Source organism: Anolis sagrei, chromosome 9 (genome assembly GCF_037176765.1).
Source record: "Anolis sagrei isolate rAnoSag1 chromosome 9, rAnoSag1.mat, whole genome shotgun sequence".
Taxonomy (NCBI): Eukaryota; Metazoa; Chordata; class Lepidosauria; order Squamata; family Dactyloidae; genus Anolis; species Anolis sagrei.
In genome coordinates, this window is record NC_090029.1 from 19,091,090 (window position 1) to 19,118,926 (window position 27,837).

At 41.3% G+C, this 27,837-nt stretch overlaps 1 protein-coding gene across 3 annotated transcripts in view; it reads right to left on the reverse strand.

Annotated features, from left to right (window-relative positions):
• Nucleotides 1-170: 170 nt before the first annotated feature.
• Nucleotides 171-27,837, reverse strand: part of CSNK1G1 (casein kinase 1 gamma 1) — a 52,660-nt gene continuing 24,993 nt past the window's right edge. Inside the window, exons 10-14 of one of the 3 annotated variants that reach the window (XM_060755600.2) lie at nt 26,052-26,159; nt 24,280-24,387; nt 21,771-21,877; nt 16,458-16,481; nt 171-7,300 (exon numbers count right to left, since the gene is read on the reverse strand). In XM_060755600.2, coding sequence (XP_060611583.2) covers nt 7,246-7,300; nt 16,458-16,481; nt 21,771-21,877; nt 24,280-24,387; nt 26,052-26,159 — 402 coding nt within the window. In that variant the 3' untranslated portion in view covers nt 171-7,245. The remainder of the gene's footprint in view (nt 7,301-16,457; nt 16,482-21,770; nt 21,878-24,279; nt 24,388-26,051; nt 26,160-27,837) is intronic. The other 2 variants (XM_060755602.2, XM_060755601.2) reach the window with 2 other exon arrangements.

Here is a 27,837-nt window from a genome sequence, read left to right on the forward strand (position 1 = left end):
TTACAGATGGCCAATTCTCTCACACCAGAAGCAACTTGCAGTTTCTCAAGTCGCTCCTAACACACACATACACACACAAATGAAGAAATTAGGCAATGCAATGACCATATTTCCAGGCCTGCTTGGCAATGAAATAGACACTTGAGGCAAAACTGAGGAGGACAGACACGAACAGAGCAAAGTCGATGTTTATTTTACATTAAAAGGGTGCAAATAGGGGAAGGGGTGTAGAAGGTACACAACATTTCTTGCAATGTCCCATTAAAACAGGCACATCAGAAAGATCAGTAGCAGGACTCCAATTCCTGGCAAAGAGAGATCCAACCAGCGGCAGAGGAGAGGCCCTCCGGCGCTTGGTGTAGAATATTGTAAGCCCTTATCCTGGTCGAACCGTTTCAGACGCATGTGTAAAATCGACATTCATGTTAAAAATACAAGGTTGCATGTTCACTGCTGAAGTTCAAAAAGCAGTGCCGGAAGGATGTGAATCAAACATTGCATCACGTGTTAAAAAATAAAACAATTCTTTAAAAAAAATCAAAAGGCATTTCAACAAGAATCAGACATGTGCACACAATACTTTAAAAAAAAGATTTTCACAGCTGATTTTATTTTTCCTTTACAGTAACAAGAGTTGCACTCATTATCCCAGTCATCCCGTTTTGAAAAAAAGCACAAAAGGCCTACATGAAATAAACAAGACATTATAATAAATTATACACCACACAGTTTCCAATGGGAACAAGCCACTTAAAAACTGCGGTTTCCCTTTCGTTGCAGGGAAAGATGCATTATTTGGTATGGTCCACGTTGCCTCAAAACTGGCTCATTTCTCCTCTCAACTTTGGAGATTGCAAAGACACCTTTCGCCACGGCCCCCAAAAATGGCTTTCCTAACTGGAGAATATAACCTCGCCATGTCCCACACCATGCAGTTGGAGGAAAAGCATTTATTTAGGAACAAAAAAACACTCGTTTTCCTGAGACAGAATTAAAAGGATGAGATAGGTGATTGAGAAACCTTTTCTGCGCATATGGATTGGCGTGCCCCTGCCACTTCTTTGGGAGGGCATCCGAAGCCCACAAAACACAAGGAAGTGAGCTTCTGAGTGTCTGTAGGGCATCCGAAGCCCACAAACACAAGGAAGCATAGTTCCAAGTGTCTGGAGGGCATCTGAAGCCCATAAAACACATTGGAATTGAAGTTCCAAGTGTCTGGAGAACATCCGAAGCCCACAAAACACAAGGAAGCGAGGTTTCGAGTGTCTGGAGGACATCTGAAGCCCACAAAACACATTGGAAGTGAGCTTCCGAGTGTCTGGAGGGTATCCGAAGCCCACAAAACACAAAGAAGTGAGGTTCCGAGTGTCTGGAAGCTTCAGAGGAGAAGCATTATGCTAAGATAACATCCCATTTGACTCTTCTGCACCTTGAAGCTGTGGAGAATGAATCCTACTCGACAGATTGAGGTTCCGTTGCTGAGAAGTTTGGCATCCCTCACAAACATCTGCTATTATTCCTCCTCGGAGCCATGGCTGGCTGTATATGAATCAGAAGGTTTCCTTTCCTCCCAACTTCTATACTCGCCCAAAGGAAAGAGTCATTTCTATAATTTCGGTAGGACCAAAGTCCTCTTCTACCACAGTAAACATATTAGGGAAAGTTTGAGGAAACCCATTCCATTCCAGTCCCTTACTGGGGTAGGCATACTACAAACACCGGACAAGGCAAAGCACACTGACCATCTTCGGCCCTGGAACTTCTAGACAACATACCAATGTCTAGACCAGACACGGGCAAACTTTGACTTTCTAAGTATTTGGCTTAAGCAGCTGAGGGGGAAAAGGAAGGGGCCTGAGGCTGGTAAGAATGATGTGAGTTGAAGTCCAAACACTTGGAAAGTCAAAGTTTGCCCATCTGGTTTAAACCTACCAAGAAAGAAAGGAAGCACTTTCATTTTTCAGTTACCAAGACTTAAAAACGAACTGAAAACTAAAATTCCAAGCAAAGATGATGTTGTTCAAGGACTGATAAGCAATGATAGTTCCTCATCAACATTTAGTACTATTTGGACAAACCAAGGTCTATGGCTTTGTATTTATACCGAGGTGTGTACCCAGCAGTCCCCTTCCATTGCTGTCTTCAAAACACATACAACTCAGAACAATGTTGAGATGGACATGTTCTGGAGAAGCAGACTTGTAGACCGTACGTCAAGAAGGGATAAGACAAGTTCGTTCCTCCAACCCTGAAGTTATTACAATTAATGGATTCTGGACTGAAGGGAGAGTGAGTAAGACATAGTGAGAAGTAAGTGTCCTTTGGTGGAGGAGATTTGAAAGCTAGCTCAAGATGGTGTTGAAAGGAAAATTAAGGCTGAATGTTGGAAAAGGTTTTCAAAGCAATGACCACAAGCTTAAGAAGATCTTCATTTTTGCAAAGGTGAGACCCATATACATAGACGTGTATTCCAGACTTTACGCTTGAGCTACCTGTAGAGACTGATATGAGACTATTAGCACTTCTGATGCCTCAACTCCCCAAAAGCAATGACCACAAGCTCAAGCTTAAGACTATCTTCATTCTCGCAGTGGTGAGACCCACATACACAGATGTGTATTTCTGACCTTACGCTTGAGCTACTTGTAGAGACTGATATGAGACTATTCGCACATCTGATGCCTCAACTCCCCAAAAGTAACTACCACAAGCTTAAGACTATCTTCATTCTTGCAGTGACGAGACCCACATACACAGATGTGTATCTCTGACCTTACGCTTAAGCTACTTGTAGAGACTGATACAAGACTATTTTCACTTCTGATTTCTCCCACTCCCCAAAAAGCCTCAATTATGGCAAGAAGGTTAATGTTAAAGTTCAAGAATATAGATGGACTTTGGGACTTTTTTTTGTCCAGGGACAAATATCTACCTCTCCAAATGGTGAGAAAGAATGGTGGCCTTGGAAAGCCCATCCTTTCAATATCTCCTTCAAGCTGATCTGCATTTAGTATGGATTCTGGTCATATTTAGGACTGTAGGGATGGCAAGAAGGTTAATGTTAAGTAAGACATATTGAAAAGTAAGTGCTTTTTCATCACTTCCATCGCTGTCTTCAAAACACATACAACTCAGAGCAATGTTTCATCGACATGTTCTGGAGAAGCAGACTTGTAGACTGTACGTCAAGAAGGGATAACACAAGTTCGTTCCCCAACCCTGAAGTTATTATAATTCATGGATTCTGATCATGTTTAGGACTGAAGGGAGAGTGAGTAAGACATATTGAAAAGTGCTCTTTGGTGGAGGAAATTTGTAAGCTAGCTCAAGATGGTGTTAGTTTTGGAAGGAAAATTAAGGCTGAATATTGGGAAAGGTTTTCAAAGCAATGACCACATGCTTAAGAAGATCTTCATTCCCGCAGTAATGAGACCCACATACACAGATGTGTATTCCAGACCTTAAACTTGAGCTATTTGTAGAGACTGATACAAGACTAGTAGCAAGTCTGATGTCTCCCACTCCCCAAAAGGCCTCAGCAATGGCAAGGAAGTTAATGTTAAGATTCAAGAACATAGATGGACTTTGGGCCTTTTTTGTCCTGGGACAGAGATCTCTCTCTCCAAAGGGCAAGAAAGAATGGTGACCTTGGGAAGCCCAACCTTTGAATATCTCCTTCAAGCTGTCTCTGCATTCAGGACGAACATCTAGTTGGCTAACATCTTCTTCCCACCCAAACAAGAAACAAAAAGCCAAGCTATCAGAGAAATCTAAGGCCCAAAGCAAGATTATTCTCTCAATTAAGTCATTTTTAATATCTGAGAAGATACACAGAACTGGAAGTGAGACAGATCGCTCAATCTCCTTCAAGCTGTCTCTGCATTCAGTATAAACATCTACTTGTTGACACCTTCTTCCCACCAAAACAGGAAATTAAAAGCCAAGCTATCAGAGAAATGTAGGACCCGGAGCAAGATTATCCTTTCAATTAAGTCATTTTAGCTTGTAATATCTGAGAAGATACACAGAATTGGAAGGGAGACAGATCACTAATTTTTACTTCTGGCTTCTCAACTGTAAGTTTCAGAAGGATGGGTAGTGATGCCTGCTGTGTCTTGCCAGCGTTGGCACTGATTTGGACTAGGAAAAGAAGATAATTGGCAGCATTGTGTTCAAAATAGCTGTTAGGAAGGAAGGGGAAGAAAGCCATTTAATGTCTTGCTGTTCTTTGGAAAAGATCAATACATTTCAGAGAAAGATCACAACGGCTCAAAGAAGCTTCAAGTCAATGCTGGCTATTCCATGGAAACAAAGGGCTGCAGGATAAGCTCACGAACTGAAACCCTTCTAGAGTAAACATGGAACGAGTAGGAGTCCATCTTTAGGACATGGGAACTGCTTTTTGCACACATTCTGCATGGTTATGCAGCTGTTTCTCGTCTGAAATGCTAATTTGTGAGACATGTGGAGGCCTATATAAACACATATTTAATCCAGTGGATCTGAGGCAGTGGTTCTCGACTAGTGGGTCCCCAAATGTTTTGGCCTTCAACTCCCAGAGATCGTAACAGCTGGTAAACTGACTGGGATCTCTGGGAGTTATAGGCCAAAACATCTGGGGACCCACAGGTTGAGAACCACTGCTCTAAGGAGCTAGAAGACAGAGGAAGGCTCACATCACCCTCCAAATGCTGTTGAGCAACTGATAGTGATCTTGAAAGTTGCAATAGGTGGGAAATAACATTCTTCCCACCACTGATCTAGAAGGAGGGTACTACCAAGTCATCTTTCTCATATATTTGCTTTCTAGAGAGCATGTGAATACCAAATAAGATTGAATATTTACCAGGACACATTTTTGTTTTTCCTATGACCGTAAAAAAGAAATTGCATTCAGAAAATTGTCATCTCTTGGGGCTGAAAAATGGTAGAGAAGCAAAATGTTTAAATATAAATTTCCTTGCAGGCATTCATGAATAAATCTTTATTTTTCCAAGGAAGGGGAGCTTTGTTTGCAATATAGCTTTCCAGGAAACCCCAGTTTTTCACTGGAGGAAGAGAAACAGAATGTGGTATAGAGGGGAAGAGGGCTTTCCTTTGGGATGAGTGCTTGGTATGTAGTCCATGGGGATTAGGAAACAGACTGGAAAATGCTGCCTTATTTTGCAGAGCTTGAAGCATCGAATTGAACTGTGTTTCTTTGTGAATTCCTACATCCCCTCCATCTAAGAAATCAGGTCTGTTTTCCTATGGTAAGAGGGGGAAACGATGCTCGTTTTAGTCCATGAGAACAATTAGGAGCAGCAGAAAAAAAGAGTCGCTATTATCAATGATGGAAGGAAATGTGTTTCATGTTTCCAAATTGCATCCCAAAAGCATGGAAAAGGCAACTGACAGAACTCAAAGAATGGAGCTACACAAGGTTTGAGGAATGACAGCTCACGAGCAAAAAGCAAATCTATGTTTTTGGCTTATGGAACGGGGACCGAAAAACAGCCTGCAACTCAGCAGTAGCAACTTCCTTTATGTTTTTAGATTAAGTAGAGTTTTACAACCATGGAATGAATATGTGGAATTTAACAAAATAAGTTATCACTGCAGAGGACGTTCATTGTCCAAAGAGAGTCTTCGTCGTCAGGCAAGGGGCACTCGACCTTTCCTCCCTGACTTCAAAATGCAGGAATCTTGAGACAGGTTATTTTCCAAGGCCCCTTAGGACGCAAGATTCGGCAAGGCAAGACTAGATGCTTTCTCGGCAAAACAATTACTTTCTAATCCAGAACAGCAGGAAGCACACCCTTTGGGGACAAAATTATCTCCATTCCCAACATTTATCCCAAGCTAGGCGGTAGACGTTCGAAAACGAAGGCTTGGAATACGAAACTGAGTGGATTCAAAGTGGAAATAGCCCACTTCACGGGGCACATTACTAAACAGTCCTGACTGCTAGCAGAAAGAAGTATAGGCAAAATACAAAAGCAACTGCTCTGCTGGAAGCCAAGGTCTTTCCCATTCTGAAAACCCTTTGGACGTTCGGATTACTGGTAATGTCTAAGGCAGTGGCAGTTTCCTCTCCGCAACTGAGCAGCTTGGCTCCCTTCCAATGGCTGAAGTATCTCAATTTCCTCTTAGTCTGTTTTGCATTTCTGTGACCTGTCAAAGTTCAGCCCAGCTGACTTCTCTCCCAACCCGTCAGCAGAGAAAAAAATAATAATGTCCAGTTCAGAGCAGGTTTGGTGAGGCACCATGGAGGAAAACCGCAAGGGAGGGCAGGGGGTATCCACTGACAGCTGGAAATGGCAGCTGGAAATTCAAGTAAGCTTCAGTGCACAACCCACAGCAAGCTCTAAAAGCCTCGGAGTCGTCCTAGGGGATTCCAAATGGGCCGGGAAGGTGACGTCAGGCGGAGGCTTTGCACACAAAACACTGGCTGAAGGTGTGTGCTGGCATCAGTCACACCCACAAGGAAAACACCCACACATACAGCATATGCATACATAATGCTAAAACATAATTAAAAAGTGCAAGAACATACGTTTCTTTAGAACAGACACTTCTCCATCACCATTCTGAGAAGGGCAACATCACATAAAACCAGTAAATCAAGGCAACTGGAAGAGTAGATTGCAGTTCTCTTGCTCTTGGCTTACTATCATGGAATTTGGTGGAGTGCAGTTTAAGAAGGGTCAGATCGGAGCCGCCAGAGCAGCTGAAAACGAAGCCATTTGGAAGAAGAGGAGGAACTGGACCCTCAGAAAGCCATCCTCTCCGCCGCCACCTGAAGTCTACACGCAGTTCGCAAAGCTCTTCGCAGCCGGTGGCAGGGAGTGGAGAAAGCATATTGAGAGAGGGGAAAAAAAGAGAAAGGGAGCAGGAACAAAGCACATTCACCAGGAACGCTCCCTTTGTGGAACTGTTGTACAGAGATGAAGGAGGGAGGGAAGGAAGGAAGGTAGCCAGCCATCCTTCCATCAAGGGCAACCAGTGCCTGAGAGGATGCGGCTCCACTTCCGAAAGGAGCCTCAGGTGTGAAGTGAGCAACAGAGAACATTTAGGGAATCCACCTGAATGTTTATTCTGGGTATTCTCCCCTTTCCTCTCCCTCTCTCTTGCACGCTCTCTCTCCTTTTTGGTTTGGAAATGTCCCTTGTTTCTCGTCCTCTCCCCAAGAGAAGCCCCATTCAATAAGACGTGGCAGGAACAGCAGGTAAACAAAGTCCCCCAAAGATTTCAAGGAAACACCTGTCATTTCTGGCGCTGGGAAGACTTCCTTCGTTTCCTCTTATAGAAGCAGCAGCACCTGGAGCACAAAGAACACAGCAAATCAATACAGGCAACCTGGGGCCTCTGGCAAGCCCCCGCTTTCCAACACATAAGGGACGGGCTCCACATCTTCACGTTCAAGAGCATCCCATGCGCATGCGCTCCCAAACCCACCCCTCCCCTGCAAAAAACGGATGGACAAAGAGCCTTTGGAGAAGCCACAACACACTCCGGGGAAGCATGCAGTTTTGTTTGCAAAGGCAAGTTCAAGGAGGGTTACTAGGACTAATTCTAGCTTCTGGCTTGGTTTGCATTTTCCACAACTAATGTACACACACCCCAACAATATGGACATTGCAGCTTCCATCAGAACGGCTCACAATCCCAAAGACCACTTCCTAGAGGAGTATGCCGAAGGAACGTCACAACTGGAACAAACAAAGAGCCTTTGGAGAAGCCACAACACACTCCGGGGAAGCATGCTTCTGGCTTGGTTTGCATTCTGCACAGCTAATGTACACACACGCCAACGATACAGACATTGCAGCTTCCGTCACAACGGCTCACAATCCCAAAGACCACTTCCTGGAGGAGTATGCTGAAGGAATGGCACAACTTTGACCAACCACTTTCACAAACAGAGATGATGTGTTTGCAGTACAAGAAATGAACAAGGCCTTATTTGGACAAACAGGATGCTTCCAAACTGTGGCTGATTGTTAGGATATATCAGAGCCATGAAGATAATAATTCCCAAGTGAGAGGCTTCTAGAACAGACAGAGAAAACCCACCATGGTTGACAACAAATACAAGAGAGGATTTAAAAAGGAATATAGGAGAAAGATGTAAACAAGGGTATATTGGGATGAAGGTCCAGCCATGGCCAAAGGGTAAGTTGCCTTGATCTGGAGTTTTCAAAACACATGAAGTGAAATTCTGAGAGTACTACTTAATTTTTATTCTGTCCATGTATTCTGGATGGCTGGATTGTCACGGAACAGAAACTACCTTTTTTGTCAACATCTCTCCCAAAATGTATGTACAAACCGCTAATTTCACTGCTCGAAAAGCTAGGGTTGACGTGAATTAAATACAGAATGACCCTTGTATCCATGGGGGATGCATTCCAAAACCTCCTATGGATACCTGAAACCACAGATAATAGCAAAACCTTTATTTTGACTAAATAGCAAAACCTTTATTTTGACTATACTTGAGCCAGAAGCATACCATCGCAGAAAGGCCCACAAATACTTGCAGAAGGGTTTCTTTGGGGGAGTGCAGGTAAATGCAACTGTAGACAATGCATCTGTAAATAAGATAGGATTTTGGGATTTTGGCCTGCATCAATAGGAGCCTAGTGTCTAGATCTAGGGAAGTAATGCTACCCCTCTATTCCTTAAAGAGCTGGGCCATCCAGTCCAACTCCCTGCCAAGAAGCAGGAATATTGCATCCAAAACACCCCTGATAGATGGCCATCCAGCCTCTGTTTAAAAGCCTCCAAAGAAGGCACCTCCACCACACTCCGGGGCAGAGAGTTCCACTGCTGAACAGCTCTCACAGTCAGGAGGTTCTTCCTAATGTTCAGATGGAATCTCCTTTCTTGTCGTTTGAAGCCATTGTTCTGCGTTCTAGTCTCCAGGGAAGCAGAAAACAAGCTTGCTCCCTCCTCCCTGTGACTTCCTCTCACATATTTATACATGGCTATCATATCTCCTCTCAGCCTTCTCTTCTTCAGGCTAAACATGCCCAGCTCCTTAAGCCACTCCTCATAGGGCATGTTCTCCAGACCCTTGATTATTTTAGTTGCCCTCCTCTGGACACATTCCAGCTTCTCAATATCTCTCTTGAATTGTGGTGCCCAGAATTGGACACAATATTCCAGGTGTGGTCTAACCAAGGTAGAATAGAGGGGTAGCATGACTTCCCTAGATCTAGACACTATGCTCCTATTGATGTAGGTCAAAATCCAATTGGCTTTTTTTGCCGGCACACTCATCCAACGTTCTGTATTATCCAACACAGTCTGCCTCCTGCCCGGATCCACAGTTGTTCCAATATATTGCGATGTTTTGGTGCCAATACATAACGTTCCTGTGTATTGAACTGCTTTTTCTCTCAATTTGTTGTAAAACATGATGTTTGGGTGCTTAATTTGCTTTGGGTGCTTAATTTAATAGGCTTTTTCATTTCCTTATTATTCAACATTTTTGCTTATCCAGCGTTCCGCCAGTCCATTTATGTTGGATAAGCAAGACTCTATTGTACTAAGTAACACACCTGGCTTCCCTTACTTAGTATTTCTATTTGTACCACCAGTGGGAGCTTTGCTAAAGATGGCTTCTCACACATGACAAGCATATATTCATTTTTGAGACAGAAAAGTTGCCTCAAGATGACGGTGTCCTCCCTAAATAAGAAATGACAGCCTTGGGAAAGTCAAAACGTTGTCATCTTGCCAATTTAACTATATCCTAAATGTTATTTTTGAAAGAATGATGTCAAACTGAGATATCATGTGGCGGTTAAACTTTCAAGTCACTCCGCAAGCACAAAAAAAGGAAATCACCCAGTTCTGATTTTTCCTTTCAACAATGCAAATGAGTCGTTCCATGGTGAAAGTGGCACCGTAAATGCTACTGAGTAAAGAAGTCTAGAACCAAAGTTCAGTCCTTGGTACCAGTTGCATAATACATTATATTGTATTTGAGTATCTACTTTTTGGTATTCTTCATAGTTAGCCTCTTTCCAAGTCACCGAAAGAGACCAAACACTAACTCCGGCTGCTACTAGCACCTAGCTCAGGGATGGGCAAACCCAGGCCCAGGGGCCGGATGGGGCTCCTTGGGCTCTTTTCTCAGGCCCTCCTCTCTCTCACCATCCTATCCTTCCTTCTCTCTTTCCTTCCCCCTTCCTTCCCCTCTCTTCCTTATCTCCCTCTTTCTTCTTCCTTTTTCACCCTTCCTTCCTTCTTTCCCTCTTTCCTCCCTCCATCCCCCCTTTCTCTTTCTTCTTCCTTCCTTCCTTCCTTCCTTCCTTCCTCCATCCCCCTTTCTCTTTGTTCCTCCCTCCCTCCCTCCATCCCCCCTTTCTCTTTCTCCTTCCTTCCTTCCTTCCTTCCTTCCTTCCTTCCTTCCTTCCTTCCTTCTTTCCTCCCTCCTGCCTATCCTTTCTTCTCTTTTTCCTTCCCCCTTTCCTCCTGGGGGATGAGGAGAAGGTTGAGAGGGAGCATGAGAACCATGTTTCAAGATTTCAAAGGGTGTCCCATTGAGGAGGAGGAAGAGGAAGAGGAGGAGGAAGAGGAGGGAAACTGACTTTCTGCTGCTCTAGAGACCAGGGCACAAAGGAGCAATGAGTTAAAATGACAGCGAAAGAGATTGGACTGAAAAGATTTGGAAGAACGTCCCAAGAGTAAGAGCTGTTGGAGAGTGGCCTTGGCTGCCTGGGAGTGGGGTGGAGTTTCCTTCTCTGGAGGCTTTTCCACGGAAGCTTTGATTGTGCCTTCCTGCATGGCCCTTGGGGGGGTCTCCTCCAGCTTTAGGATTCTATATCAGGAGTAGGCAATACAGGATCTAATGAAAACACTTTTTCTCTCCCGTCCACCATCTCATCCTGGCCAAGGCCAACCCTTTTGGGATCCAAACGTGTCCCGTCTTTCCTTCACTTTCTGCCACCAAAAGAGAAGAGGAAGGGGAGGAAAGGGGAAGGAGGGGACTTGGGGAGAACCCATTCCTTCCCGGCCCACCCACCCTGCTCCAGCCCCCTAAGTGGCTTCCAAGGTAAAAAGTTTGCCCATGCCTGACCTAGCTAGAAAGACAATATGACTGTTTCCACGGATAGAACGTTAAGATCCTCTGGGGCGGCCCTGCTCTTGCTCCCACCTTCTTCGATGTGTCTGGCGGGGACGAGAGATAGGGCCTTCTCAGCGGTGGCCCCTTGTCTGAGGAACGCCCTGCCTAGAGATATAAGATTGGCTCCCTCCTTCCTGACTTTTTGAAAAAAGATGAAAACATGGCTTTTTGAGCAGGCCTTCCCAAATACAGCATAGCTAAACGGAATTATGGAAGTATTTGATAACGTAATGGAATAACGATTTGACATAGAGATGCTCAAGATAATGTTTTAAGGCTTTGTATGGTTTTTATATTTCTTGATTGTTTTTACTTGTTATAATTGTTGAGGTATCGAATTGTTGCCAATTTGTGAACCGCTCCAAGTCGCCTCTGGGCTGAGAGAGGCGGTATATAAATATAGTAAATAAATAATAAATAAATATGAAGTGGTGTCTTTTGATTTCTGCAACACAGACAAGGGCTTGTGTGTATATCCTGATCCTGTTAAGGTTCATAGAATAAATACAGGACAACTGCATATCATGCAAGCTTGGAATGCATGATCTGCCTTCTGATCGGGAAAAAATTCCTATCTGAAACTCTGACAAGCCACTACCTGTCAGGTTAAGCTACATGAACCAGGGAACTGTTTGAGGATTAGGTGATTTCATAGAGCTCTAAGATCTTCTGGGGAGGTCCTCCTCTCGGTTGGCCCTTGACCACTACCGTCTCAAGCGCGGTTGGTGGGGATGAGAGAGAGGGCCTTCTCAGTGGTGGCCCCCCGTCTCTGGAACGCCCTTCCAAAGGAAATAAGACAGGCCCCATCCTTCCCCTCCTTTCGTAAGAGCTTGAAGACCTGGTGGTTTCAACAAGCCTTTGAAAATGATCAGTTCTAATTCAGCCCTACACATTGTCAAATACAGCCTTATTCTTCCCACCAGTTACCCAGGTTCTTCCCTCTAATTGGCCCCGGAATGAACAGCCACAGACCCGTACCTAATATTATTGTTGCCTGCCATAGCATTGCACTTAATTCCCGGGGGCCCTAGACTTATAGGGCTTGCACAAATCTTGGCCCAGCCTTTTAATTTTTTTATTGCCTTGAACAGGCAGGTTTACTTTTAATATATGTGTGTTATGACAACAATTTTTATATGTATGTTTTGTTTGTTAATCTTATGGTTATGTTGCTTTTACTCTGTATGTTTTGTGATATTACTTGGGAACTGTTCTGAGTCCCCTCGGGGAGATGGAGTGGTATATAAATAAAGTTTTATTATATTATTATTATAGAGTGTTATTATAGTCAATTCCACCATAGTCGTATTTGGAGAAAAATCTCCCTTCCTTTGTGTTTTCCGAAGGATGTTCAAGAACCTTCAGGATAGCACATATTTCAGGAGCAAGGAAGAAGTTTCTGTCCAAAGGGTCTTAAAAGTGCCTTGAGAGACAGAGAATAATAACAAATGACAATCAGAAACTATATATTCTGATGTATAAGATTATTAGGTGCAAGTGTTAAATAGGCTAACCTGTCACACCACCTTCACTATCTTATTGCAGTGGTTGGACAATTCCCTGTGACTTGCTAACTAACATCCTTCATGACTCTCCATCTATTCCCACAGGATTCCCCATGGCCGGTTTCGACTCAGGTGCACCTTCTACGTATGTAAAGGCAGCAGAGCAAATACATCATTTACACCCACTTTGGGTGGGAAATGATACCAAGAACATATTCCAAAATGGGTAGGAATTGAACGAAGGCCCAAATTCTGAAATGTGATTGAGTTTACCTTCTATACTCATTTATCAATTTATTTATTTATTTACGGCAATATTATACCGCCCTTCTCATCCCGAAGGGGACTCAGAGAGGCTTACAAGATATATTTTCATACAATATATTATATTATTAGTATAGTACAATATCAGCATTATATATTACTATATTGCACTATACCATTATATTGTAATATTATTAGTAATATTACATGTAATGTAAATATATAATTATAACTATAATGTATTATTATTACTAGTATTATATTGTATTACATTATAATATTATAAATATTATATGTATATACAGTAAACTATATTAAATTATTAGTAAAGACAACAAGCTTAACGGCGGGGGGGGGGTCAAGGAACAGGAAGACGTGTATTTTGCAAAGCAGAAAAAACAACGCAATAGGTAACATTAAATATGAAGAATTAGAGAACTGAATGTTGTTTGTCTTTGCTCAGGATTAAGATCATGATCTGAAGCACAAAGCAGGGCATGCAGATCACTTAGATATCAATCTCAGAAGCCATTTCAAGGTGTATACAGCTCTGGCCCAACTTATCCGAACGTATCTCTCTTTACGTTCCACCTCATAATTTAAAATCTACTGGGGAGGCCCTGCTCTCGGTCCCACCAGTGTCTCAAATGCATCTGGTGGGGACGAGGGACTGGGCCTTCTCAGTGGTGACCCCCCGCTTGTGGAATTCGCTCCTCAGCGAGATTAGATCGGCATCCTGCCTCTTACTTTTAGGAAAAAACTAAAGACGTGGTTTTGGAGCCAGGCCTTTGGCTAGTGGGCACAGCAGCACTTTAGGCACTGAATTCGGACAATAGGATTGTTATGAAAATTGGAAACTGCTATATGACTTGTGATTATGTGATTTGTTCTATGTAATTATGTAATTTTAATTAATATCACTGCTTAATAGTTATGTAATAGGATTTTATATTGTTGGTTTATATTCTTGTTATTGATACTGTTGGCATTGAATTGTTGCCTGTGTTAGCCACCCTGAGTCCCCCCTCGGGGGTGAGAGGGGCGGGGTAGAAATGGTGCAAACAAACAAACAAATAAATAAATAAAAATAATAAATATGAGACCACCCAGAGCTTCATCAGATGCTACAACCGACTATCCAATACTTGGAAGCCCAGTGAGACCATTATTTTGTGGCACCCCCTAAAAACAAAACAAACTAAAGAGCCAAGTATGTTTTCAGTTTCAAAAGTGTTCTCAACCTTGACTTTTATTGGCTCCGAGTACCAATCGCATAATACACTACACTGCATTTGAGCACTCCACTTTTTGGTATCCCTCATAATTAGCCTATTTCAAAGTCACCTAAAGAGAGCTGCTACCATGGACCTTACTCAGTGATTCTCAACCTGTGGGTCCCCAGATGTTTTGACCTTCAGCTACCAGAAATCCTAACAGCTAACTGGCTGGGATTTCTGGGAGTTGTAGGCCAAACACCTGGGGACCACTGATCTAGCTAGAAAGATAATCTGCTCCTTCCGTGTCTATTAAGTGCCGTCTCTTGATTTCTGCAACACAGACAAGGGCTTGTGTGCTTTTGCTGGTCCTGTTAAGGCTCATAGAAATAATACAGGATAACGGCAAAACAATGGTTCAATAGAGCAGTGGTTCTCAACCTGTGGGTCCCAAGTGTTTTGACCTACAGCTCCCAGAAATCCCAGCCAGTTTACCAGTTGTTAGGATTTCTGGAAGTTGAAGGCCAAAATATCTGGGGACCTACAGGTTGAGAACCACTGGCCTAGAGACTTTTAAGAGAAGGACTGCAGATCACACAAGTTAAAGAGATGGCACAAATGCAGAGGGTAACGACAATGGCATTAAGGAAGAGGGAATAGTAGGTTTCTCTCCTACCTGGAGGAGCCTTCAACCATATGTGTGAACTCTGATCTCTTGGGGTTAGCAAGGCACAGATCATGGGCAGCTTGCAGCCCCTGGGCCGTTTTGTTGCCCCAAGCGACCACTCATCATGGGTCAACAATAATTTTTGAATTTTTTTCTGTTTTCAAAAATAATAAAATGTTCCAAAATGATCTTTAAGGGAAACGTTGACAATTTAAGGGAGATGCTGACATGCTAGGCGTCCAGAGGAGGGCAACTAAAACGATGAAAAGTCTGGAGATTAAGAGGAGCGGTTTAAAGAGCTGGGCATGTTTATCCTGCAGACGAGAAGGCTGAGAAGAGACATGATGAGGGCCAAGATGTGAGGGGAAGTCATAGGGAGGAGAAATCAGATTTGTTTTCTGCTGCCCTGGAGACGAGGATGTGGAGCAATGACTTTAAGGTGAAACAGGAAAGAAGGTTCCACCTGAACATTAAGAAGAACTTCCTGACTGTGACAGCTGTTCAGCAGTGGAACTCTCTGCTCCAGAGTGTGGTAGAGGTTCCTTCTTTGAAGGCTTTTAATTAGAAGCTGAATGGCCATCTGTTGGGAGTGCTCTGAATGCGATTTCCTGCTTGGCAGCATGGGGTTGGACTGGATGGCCCACCAGGTCTCCTTCAACTCTATGATTATATGACCTCTACTTGTGTGGAGGGCCTCTTGGGTACCCAGTATCAAAACAGTATTTTGCAAAATGCAAATAATAACATCCCAAATGATTAAATGGCATGCTTTTTTGCCATTCTGTATTAATTTTGCTGTAAAGTATCACCAGGCTTAGCCTCATGTAAGCCGCTCAGAGTCCCCTCTGGGGAGATGGTGGTGGGGTATAAATAAAGTTTATTGTTGTTGTTGTTGTTGTTATTATTATTATTATTTACACAAAAGCACAGAATGTCACAGCAAATGAGATCTATATGCTGGATTTCGTATCACAAAACCACAAGTCGAACACTTCCCAAGCATCTAGGACTGTGTGATGTATAATAATAATAATAATAATAATTATTATTATTATTATTTACACAAAAGCACAGTATGTTGCAGCAAACAAGATCTATAAGCTGGATTTCGTATTATTATTATTATTATTATTATTATTATTATTAGGCGTATCCTCGTTCATGTCACCATCACTTAATAATATGGGTCTGGCGATCCACAGTCAGTGGCAAATGTGGCTCTAGAGCCCATAGATCTGGAGGGTCCACTAAAGAGAAAAAATTGTTTAATTTTCCAAGCTAAAGACGTATAAACCAATTAATACTCTCCACCTTGAAAAATACAAAGAGTCATAGGAAACTGATCATCTGGATGTCAAGCAAAAGAAGCCTAGCATCATACAGAACCACAGAGTTAGGGCCTCCAATCCAGAAGATTATTTCTATATTGCAAACTTGGGCCCTCCAGGTGTTTTGGACTTGAACTCCCACAATTCCTAACAGCCTCAGCCCCTTTCCTTTTCCCGCTCAGCCGCTTAAGCCAATGGGTCTCAATGTGTCAATGCTAAACTAGCCAAGTCAACCCTGCCTCTGGTTCCTTTTTCCTAAGGAGGCCATTCCAGAGCATCCCACCAAGTTGCTTTCCGTTTCAGTCTGCCCAGCCATCATATTGATCACTCCCCCTTGTATCTGAACCAGAGAGAGTGACTCACCACAAGTTGAGCATTTTCAGGCAGCTACAACAGACAGTGTGAGGAGAAAGAAAGAAAGACAAATAAAAACACGGAAAAAGAAAGGAAGGAAACATTAGTTGTAAGAGGTGAGATGGAAGCATGTCATGGCCAGGCATGCAAACATGCAGTGCAGATCTGCGCACACACCAGGCCCACCTGCCTTCTCCAACCTGGTTTCACCCGATTCTCCCGAAATAGGAGGGATAACAGGACGGAAGTCTTGCTTTCACGAGACAACGGAGTCTCCTCGCTAAAGGGAAGGTGCTTTAGGACACTCTGCCGGATGCAGGCAACAAGGTGTCTCCACTCTGCCCCAGCCAGCTTGGTCAATGGGCAGGACTTATGGGAATTTGACTGAAACACATTTATAGCCCTTCCAGTTTGGGCACCTCTAGATTAGGCGCTTGGAAAAGTTAATCAAAAAACACTAAAATAGCAGGCAAGAACGGCTCAGCATCTGTTTAAATCAGTGGTTCCCAACCTTTTTTGAACCAGGGACCACTTGGACTAGGGATTTGACCAGGAACCACTTTGACCAAGGACTTGATCAGGGACCACTTTGACCAAGGACCACTTTGACCAAGGATTTGATCAAGGACCACTTTGACCAGGGACCACTTTGGCCAGGAACCACTTTGACCAGGGACCCCTTTGACCAGTGACCACTTTGACCAGGGACCCCTATGACCAGGAGACAAAATGAGATTCCCACAAAAAAGAGGACTGGTAAAAGAAATTTTGGAGGTAATGAACATGGACCAGCTTACTTACTGGATTACTCCCAACTGGGATTGTGGTGCAGCTGCATTAAGATCACTACTGACCGAAAGGTCATGAGTTTGAAGCCAGCCCAGGTTGGAGTGAGCTTCCGGCCAATTTGTGTAGCTTGCTGTCGACCTTTGCAACCCGAAAGACAGTTGCATCTGTCAAGTAGGAAATTTAGGTACCACCTATGTGTGAGGAGGCTAATAAAATGTCCAGCAAAAGCATGTGGGGTGTGTGGAAAGTACTTCATCAGTGTCGCAGATGGACGGTGAAGCCACAGCTCCCCTAGTGGCCAGAAAATTGGAATGTTAAATAGCCTCTGACTGTCCGTCTCTATGTGTTGTGTGTCTATGGCATTGAATGTTTGTCATGTATGTGTAATCTGCCCTGAGTCCCCTGCAGGGTGAGAAGGGCGGAATATAAATACTGTAAATAAATAAACAAGCAAACAAACTGGGACCTGGTCAAGAACTACCTTAAGCAATTAAAGATAGATTTAATAATATGACTAAACAAACACTCACAAGAAGATTAGAAATCACAGGGATGCTCAGACTAATTTTTCATTTTGCCCCTTTGGGGGGGGGACCAATAATTATGACTACAACCACCGAAGAATAGTCAAACCATTTATGTATCATATTTTTCTTTTCTTTCTTTTTCATATACCTGTTTTTTTAATTGTTCTCTTTTCCTAATTCTCTCTTTTTCCAAACTTTCCTATCCAATATTGTTCTCACTCTTTCGATGTTTCACATTTTACCTACTTATGATATAATTAAATAAAAAGCTAATTTGAAAAAAAAGTATTATTATTATTATTATTATTATTATTATTATTATTAGAAATACAACAAGATGAGTCCACAGCAGACACTTTGCTGGCTGTTATATTGGATCGCACGTCAGAAACTTCCCAAGTACATTATTATTATTATTATTATTATTATTATTATTATTATTAGAAACACAACAAGATAAGTCCACAGCAGACACCTCTGCTGGCTGTTGTATTGGATCATGCGTCAGAAACTTCCCAAGTGTCTAGGACTGTGTGATGTATCGGTGGATAATCCTATTATTATTATTATTATTATTATTATTATTATTAGAAACACAACAAGATGAGTCCACAGCAGACACTCTGCTGGCTGCTGAATTGGATCACACATCGGACACTTCCCAAGTGTCTAGGACTGTGTGATGTATCGGCGAATAATGCGTGCAGATCCCAGTAAGGTGGCCATCTGCAACTGGCAGATGATAATTTTGTCAGCGCCAATTGTGTTTAAGTGCAGGCCAAGGCCTTTAGGCACTGCACCCTGTGTGCCGATCACCACTGGGACCACCTTATTATTATTATTATTATTATTATTATTATTATTATTATTATTATTATTATTCCTGCTCTGGGATACATCAAGTATCAGATATAACACAAAAGGCAGAATAATGACTTTGAAGGAAAAATGGAAAATAAACAATAGATCTTTAGGCAAAAATTGACTTTTAGATATTAAAACTCTGCAAAGATGGATGGACAGTAGACAAGATGGCTTTAGGAGCAAGATAAATGTGCAGCACACCGCAAACATGAGTGATTTGGCAAGGAAGGAGAACTCTCAACATTTCAGTAGGACTTTTCTGAATCCCATAAGTTGATGCTCAAATAAAGAAATAATAGTAAGTCATGGATGGGAGGCAACGGGCAAGAAAAGGTGAGCAAAAGTTCAAGATGGGACAAGAGAGAGAGTAATGGCGGTATGTAAAGTCAAGTCAACCTAAAGATAGATTTCCTGGCCTGCCAAGAAACCCAAATATTCATTTATAGTTCAGTACTATATACAATTATTAGATCCAATCTTGGCCTCTTAAAACAAACAGATATGCAGGATTGGGGTATCTTTCACTCCCCTTGCATAGCTGCACCTCACTACAGTAATATGATGTTCACTGAAATCCTTGCAACTTCATACAACATATGGACATTTGGGACATACACAGAAAACACCAAGTAAGATTTGGAGATTTAGTTTGAAGGGTCATGTGGCGAGGAGATGCAATGTGCTGAGTAGCAGTCGCAAACCTTTTACACTAGAACAGGACCTTCTTTATTCCATTATTGTACTTAATTTAATTTCTCCCAAAATGTACACTGCATAGCTAGACAATTCCAGATGCATTTCCTTGGGAGTGTGTCTCAGAGAACAGAATAAGCTTTACTGCACATACTCCAATATAAGCCAACCCGAATATAAGTTGAGGCACCTAATTTTACCATTAAAAAAACTGGGAAAATATTGATTGAGTATAAGCCAAGGGTGGGAAATGCAGCAGCTACTGGTAAATTTCAAAATAAAAATAGATACCAATAAAATTACATTAACTGAGGCATCAGGAGGTTAAATGTTTTTGAATATTTACATAAAACTGTAATTTAAGATAAAATTGCCCAACTCTGATTAAACTATTATTCTACCCTTCTTTAATGTCAATGTGCGTACATATCCTTCCAATAATAATAGAGGTAAATAATAAATGTAATAATAACAGTAATAACAGAATAAAATAATAAATGTAATAATAATAGAGTAATGTATATGTAATAAGAACAATAAAATAGAGTAAATTAATAAATATAATAATAGAGTAAAATAATAAATGTGATAATAAAAGAGTAAATTAATAAATATAATAATAATAAAAATAGAGTAAAATAATGTATATGCAATAATAATAAAATAGAGTAAAATAATAAATGTAATAATAATAAATAAGAGTAAAATAATGTCTATGTAATAATAACAATAAAATAAAGTAAAATAATAAATGCAATAAAAGATAATAAATGCAATAATAAAAATAGAGTAAAATAATGTATATGCAATAATAATAAAAATAGAATAAAATACATGTAATAATAATAAATAGAGTAAAAGAATGTATATGTAATAACAACAATACAAATAGAGTAATACAATAAATGTAATAATAATAAATAGAGTAAAAGAATGTATATGTAATAACATCACTAATAAATAGAGGAAAATAATAAATGTAATAAGAATAATACAGTAAAATAATAAATGTAATAAAAATAATAATAGCAGAGTAAAATAATAAATAACCTTGACTTGAGTATAAGCCGAGAAGGGCTTTTTCAGCCTTAAAAAGAGGCTGAAAAACACGGCTTATACTCGAGTATATATGGTATTTCCATGTTTGCATTAAGAGATGGTGATTTGACTATGACAATATTTTTAAATTTACCACAAAAGAATATTTTCTTAAGGATCTTCTGGATGCCTTCAATAGTACGATTCCACAGGAAAAAGTCATGATCTAACTTGCCGCTGTGCCACAGTAAAAAGAAGCATGAAACCGCAAGCAAATCGTACTGAGGCTTGGCCCATATGAGTAGAACTTGCTGGAAGCTATTGTTAAATTACAGGGAGAGCCCCAGGTTTTCCCAAAGCAGAATACTTATGTATCCAAAGAACATAACCTCTGTTTTTATCTACCAAAATACATAAACAATCTGCAAAGCAGCCATGACTAAAGCATTAATAGGGAAAGCAAAGTGCAATGGTGAAGTTTGCCACAAGCATTCTGAATTTTATTTATGTAAACACATTTAAATCCTGCCTTGAGGTGGCAATGAAGGTCTCCTGAGTAGAGATGACAGAAAGGTTTGCAAATCGATAACCTGTTTCTCGGGCAATGGAGTATTAGGCGGTTACTTCATCTCAGCTGGAGAGTCAGACCTGAAGCACAATTAAAGGCATTGCGAGCTTTTCTGGCAAGAATGTTTGAAAGCCATTTTCAACACAGAGAATGAAGGGCCTCAAAGCTTGCAATAAGGAGAGGGGAAAAGGGAGGGGGGAGAGAAGAAATTCCAAGTACGATTAAGTTTATGGGGAGCTTCACCAGAGTGACAAGGCAAGTCAGTCAAAGCGTGATGCCTTAACCCCACGAAGCCTTTGAGGAACCTCTTTCCCATAATGATTCAATGTTTTCGATTTTTCCTCATAGAGAAAATGAGATGACAGCTGGGAAAAGACTCCACATCACAATGCATGTGGTGGCAACAGATCGTGCAGAATATACCGCCAGCAGCGATGACAAAATAATAATTCATGATTTCTGTAGCAAATATAAAACTCACATGATTGATAGCTCAAAATACTATCATTGTAAGGATCAGTTACGAGTCCAAAAACATGGCCTCAGAGGGAGACTTGGACCTACGATCGCATTTAGGGACTGAAGGTAACAGCCCTACTTCCGAGAAGCTTTTCTACACATGCGATTTGCAAATCTTCGGGAATGTTTAGGTCTGACTTTGCAGAACATGCTCTGGCCAGAAAGAGCGCTATCCAGGCAGCATGAGTGACAAGAAGCGGGGCTGCCACCAGCAGAACTGCAGCCATCATGCAAAAATACTAAAGGGTTTGATAGGTTATGGAAACAGGCACCAAAGACAGAAACAGACAGGTGAGGCAGGGGAAAGCTTGCCTGCAAACATACTTAGCTTCCTCCACTACTTCCACCTCAGTGCGTGCTGCCAGTTGTATATTGGAGGGGGCTCCCGTTGGCTCATCGGTGTTCAGCTCCCCATTGGTTGAACTTACCACCTGAGGAGAACAAAAACATAACCCTGTTGTGAATATATGGAACGTAACTCCCCCCAGTTTGTGTCAAAGCAGAACCGACATAATACACCGGCCAACACACATATTGATGTTTCAAACGTCAGCCCTGCTTCTGGATATAGTCAACCTGCTTATTCCAAAAATGGTACCCATCAGCTCTAGTATTTGAGATACATAACATATGTCGTCAACCATATATATTCAAATATAAGCTGTGTTTTTCAGCCCCTTTTTTAGGCTGAAAAAGGCCCCCTCGGCTTATACTCGAGTCAAAGTTATTTATTATTTTACTATGCTATTATTATTATTATTATTATTATTATTAAAAACACCACAAGATGAGTCCACAGCATATGCTCTGCTGGCTGTTGTATTGAATAACACATCGGACACTTCCCAAGTGTCTAGGACTGTGTGATGTATCGGCGAATAATGCCCCTGCTCTGTGAACCGCTCCAAGTCGCCTTGGGGCTGAGAGGGGCGGTATATGAAAATAGTAAATAAATAAATAAATAAATAAATAAAATAAGAAGGAGCCTCCAACACACTCCAGGGCAGAGAGCTCCCTGATTGTTTCCTGTTAGAAATTCTTCTGCTTTCTCAATGTTGTTCTTTATTCACTGAGGACAACAAAGGATCCCCCCCCCAAAGCCAAGCTTTGAAGCTACAAGACCATTTATTATTATTATTATTATTATTATTATTATTATTATTTGAAACACAACAAGGTGAGTCCACAGCAGACACTCTGCTGGCTGGTGTATTGGATCACACGTCAGACACTTCCCACGTGCCTAGGACTGTGTGATGTATCGGCGAATAATGCGTGCAGATCCCACTAAGGTGGCCTTCTGCAGCTGGCAGATGGTAATTTCATCGGCCCTGATTGTGTTTAAGTGCAGGCCAAGATCTTTAGGCACTGCACCCAGTGTGCCAATCACCACTGGGACCACCTTGTGCCAGTTTTTGCAGTTCCATCTTTAAATCCTCATATCGTGTCAGCATTTCCAGTTGTTTCTCTTCAACCTTGATGTCACCTGGGATTGCAACATCGACAATCCATACTTTGTTTTTTAACACGATTGTGAGGTCAGGAGTGTTGTGCTCCAGAACTCTGTCTGTCTGAATTCAGAAGTCCCAGAGGAGTTTGCCGTGTTCATTCTCTGTAACTTTTTCCGGCTTGTGATCCCATCAGTTCTTTGTGGCAGGCAGATGGTGTTTGTGGCACAAGTTCCAATGAATCATCTGAGCCATGGTGTTATGCCTCTGCTTGGAGTCTGTGTGTGCAATCTTCTTGCAGCAGCTGAGGATGGGATCTATTGTTTCATCTGCTTCCTTGCAGAGTCTACACTTGGGATCTGTCGTCTACTTTTCAATCCTGGCTTGGATGGCCTTGGTTCAAATGACTTGTTCTTGGGCTGTCAGAATCAGGCCCTCCTTTGTCTCCTTTTTCAGAGTCCCATTTGTGAGCCACAGCCATGTTTTTTCTTTGTCAATTTGGCTCTCAATTTTTCCCAGGAACTGACCATGGAAAGCCTTCTTTGGCCAGTTTTCTCTTCTGCTCTGGATTGTGTTTTTATGGTATTCATTCTTTGTCTTTTGCACTTGAAGCAGTTTACTACTATTGGCTTCCCCCAATGTTGGTTCTTGACTGCCGTTCGCATAATCTGCTAGTGCATGATGATGATGATTATTACATTTATTATTTTACTCAATTTATAATAATTACTATTACATTTACATTATTTTACTCTATTTTATTACACTTATTATTTTTTTTACATTTTTATTACATTTATAACTTTACTCTATTTTTATTATTACGTTTATTATTTTAGTCTATTATTACTGTTATTACATTTCCATTATATTACTCTATTATTATTAATTTTTATTACATTTATTATTTTCCTCTATTATTATTGGGAGGATATGTAAGCACATTTATACCCCAAATATAAATGTAATTAATAAAATAAATAAAGAAATAAAGAAATTTACTGTACAGTGAAGGTTAGAATAATGGTTTAATATGAGTTGGACAGTCTTACCTTACATTACAGTTTTATGTAAATATTCAAAAACATTTAACCTCGTGATGCCTCAATTAATGCAATTTCCTTGGTATCTATTTTTATTTTGTAATTTGCTATTAGCTGCTGCATTTCCCACCCTAGGTTTATACTCGAGTCAATATGTTTACCCAGTTTTTTTGTGGTAGAATTAGGTGCCTCGGCTTATATTCGGGTCGGCTTATACTTGAGCATATACGGCACATTTCTGACTGTATAACTCATTTTAGACAAGCAATGAAGCAACTGGGAATCCATCCCCTAGATGCCAGCTGCAGTATAAATGTGGCCCCAAACCAGAAAGGGCGATACCTGAACCGATCCCCCATGTCGCTCTGTAGCCAAGTGAGGTGTCAGGAACAAAGCATTGGCCTGCCTGTTCGGTGCCGTGGCTTCCCAGTCTCCTCGACGTTCTAAACCCTGTGCAGAGGTTTGCAAGCAGAAGAGCAAAAAGACAGAGGAGGAAAGGCAGAGGTGAGCCACAGCAAAGCAATGCCCTTTTTTTCATTCAGGGATAGGAAATTTGGGTTAATAAGCATCTCAATTATGCATTAAGATTACCCCCACCCTTTGCACAGAAACCAGAAAGTAGTTAGCAGACAGGGGGAAAAGAATGCAGAATAAGCATTATGGCGCAGCTGTCTGAGTGTCAGCTGCATTAAGATCACTCTGACCAAAAGGTCATGAGTTCGAAGCCAGCCCGGGTTGGAGTGGGTTTCCAACCAATTGTGTGTAGCCTGTTGTCGACCTTTGCAACCCGAAAAACAGTTGCATCTGTCAAGTAGGAAAATTAGGTACCACCTTAAAGTGTGGGGAGGCTAAATTAACTGATTTATGAGGCCATAAAGAAGACTCCAGCAAAGCATTCCAGCGGGGAAGCATGCGGGGAATGCGGACGTGCTTCATCAGCGTCGCAGATGGACTATGAAAGCGACAGCTCCCCTGGCGGCCAGAAAAAGTTAAATAGCCTCTGTGTATGTCTGTATATGTTTGTATGTCAAAAATTGGCATTGAATGTTTGCCATATATGTGTACACTGTAATCCGCCCTGAGTCCCCTGCGGCGTGAGAAGGGCGGAATATAAAAGCTGTAAATAACTAAATAAATAAATAAATACTTTTTTATCCATTCTGTACAGGTATAACTGCAGGTCTAAGCTGATTTCTGATTTCTGAGATCTGTCAGTTAGATGGTATGTTAGGAACCACATCCAATCTCAGAAATATTTAAAGTTAACAGAGTAGTTTTTATTACAAGCACTGAAAGAGTTAATAGGCCGAAGCCTGTTAGAGTCTGTCGGCCAAAGCTAGTGTTGTCCTCAGAAATGAGTGTAACAAGGCCTGTTAAGAGTTAGTGGACCCAAGTCAGTGTCATCCTGAGGAGTGTGAGGTAAACCTCTGTGTGAGAGAAGCTCCAGTGTGTCATCCTGAGGAGTGTGAGGTAAACCTCTGTGTGAGAGAAGCCTTGTGAGTAAAGCTCCAGTGTGTCGTCCTGAGGAGTGTGAGGTAAACCTCTGTGTGAGAGAAGCCTTGTGAGTAAAGCTCCAGTGTGTCGTCCTGAGGAGTGTGAGGTAAACCTCTGTGTGAGAGAAGCCTTGTGAGTAAAGCTCCAGTGTGTGAAGGCTGCTGCATGTAAAGCTACTATGTATTTGTTTATTTGTGTTATAGAAACATCGTTATTGTAAATAGTGCAACTATATTATTTTATTACAAAGAAAAGCCTCCTAAGGAAGAGATGATGACATTGGTCTGTGTGTTTTTGTTCTTTTTGTCACTTTGGGCTACTGGTGTTGGGTGACGCTGCTGCTGCTAAATTACTCTGCTATACATTTATGGGGAGGGTCTTTTGTTAATAGATAGGTTAGGCATCAGATCCAATCTGATCTTGGTAGCTAAGCAGGTCAGCTGTGGTTAGTACTCGGATAGGAGAATGTCAAGGGATATCAAGTGCTGTTGGCTATATTTCAGAGGAAGGAATTGGCTAAACCACTTCCTTGGGATTCCTTGCCTGAGAAAACCCTATGAGGCCCATGGAGTTGCCATAAAATGAAAGCGACTTGAAGGGACACACACACGTTAACAAACCTGACTCCGGTGAACTGGTATCAAGGACCGATCTCTATGTGGATGGACTTCTCTTGTTACAGATGGTCCAGATTCAACATGCACAGGCAAAGGCCCCACTGGAGTAGGCTAGAAAAGAAATACACACACTCACAGAGGGAACTGAATATCCAAGTGAAACCCAAATAATATTTGCTGAAGGCTTTCGTGGCTGGAATCACCAGGTTGTTGTAGGTTTTCTTCAGACTGTATGGACATGTTCTAGAGGCATTCTCTCCTGATGTTTCGCCTGAATCTATGGCAAGCATCCTCAGAGGTTGTGAGACCTCACAACCTCTGAGGATGCTTGCCATAGATGATTTTAGTACAGCAACTCACTTAAGAGTAGGCATCAAATACTATAAATAAGGTCCTGTAGGCTATTGGTCTCAGGTCCTACAGCATTTGCCTCCAGCTTCTTCAGCACCAAGTGCCAATAGTGAAAACTAACACAGCTGAGCTGGCTGAAGTGGTGCACACATTTAGGGCCTATATACATGACTTTCCACCGGACAACTTGAATTGAAAATGCCCAAGCCTTTTGTCAAATGGAGCCGCTTAACAACTTGGGATTGCCAAGTGCTTAGCTTTAATATTCATAATTTTACCATCTGTTGCAAAATTATTGACCACATGGATTTAGACTTTCTCAGAGAGGACTATTACTATGTGTAGATTTATTCCCACATTCCAATACATGATTGAAGTAAAGGTAAAGGTAAATATTTCCCAATGTCATTAAAAGATTCCCCCCACACCCTCCAGCACCAACCACTGCTCTGAGATCAGTGTGAAGAGAGGGGCCAGGAAGGCAGTTCCATCTTGTCTCCTGCACTGTGCTAATAATAATAATAATAATAATAATAATAATAATAATTAAATAATTTTATTTGTACCCCGCTACCATCTCCCCAAGGGACTTGGTGCGGCTTACATGAGGCCAAGTCTGCAGTACATCAACAAAACGAAGGCAATAACAAAATAATCAATACAAAACAGTAAAATAAATCTCAAAACAAAAATATACAATAAACAATAACATACAAGCATTAAAAACCTATGACCGGGCCAAATGTAATAATTAAAAAATAATAATGCTGGGCATGAACAAGGTAGGGTATAACTAGGATAGGGTTTTCAAAGAAAGATGGGGGCGCGAAGGCGATTCTAAATCAATGTTAAAGTGCATTTGAGGACATATTGCTAAGAGTTTTCCTTATTCTGGGAAGGCACACTGGAACAACAACATTTTCAGGCTCCTCCTAAAGACTGCCAGCATTGGGGCATGTCTGATGTCCTTGGGAAGTAAGTTTCAGAGTCGGGGGGCCACCACCAAAAAGGCCCTCTCCCTTGTCCCCACCAATCGCGCCTGCAGAGGAGGTGGGAGCGCGAGCAGGGCCTCTCCAGATGATCGAAGAGATATAATATAATGTAATATAATATAATATAAAATATTGTATATACATATAATAATATTGATAATATTATAATGTAATACAATATATTACTACTACTAATAAAATGATATTACAATTATATATTTTATATTAAATGTAATATTACTAATAATATTACAGTATAATGTTATAGTACAATGTAATGTATAATATTAATATTGTGCTATGATAATAATATAAAATATTGTATTTACTTTTTACTTGTAAGCCACTCTGAGTCCTCCTCGGGGTGACATATAAATGCCATGAATAAATGTATTTATTTATTTATTTATTTATTTATTTATTATTTACAGTATTTGTATACCACT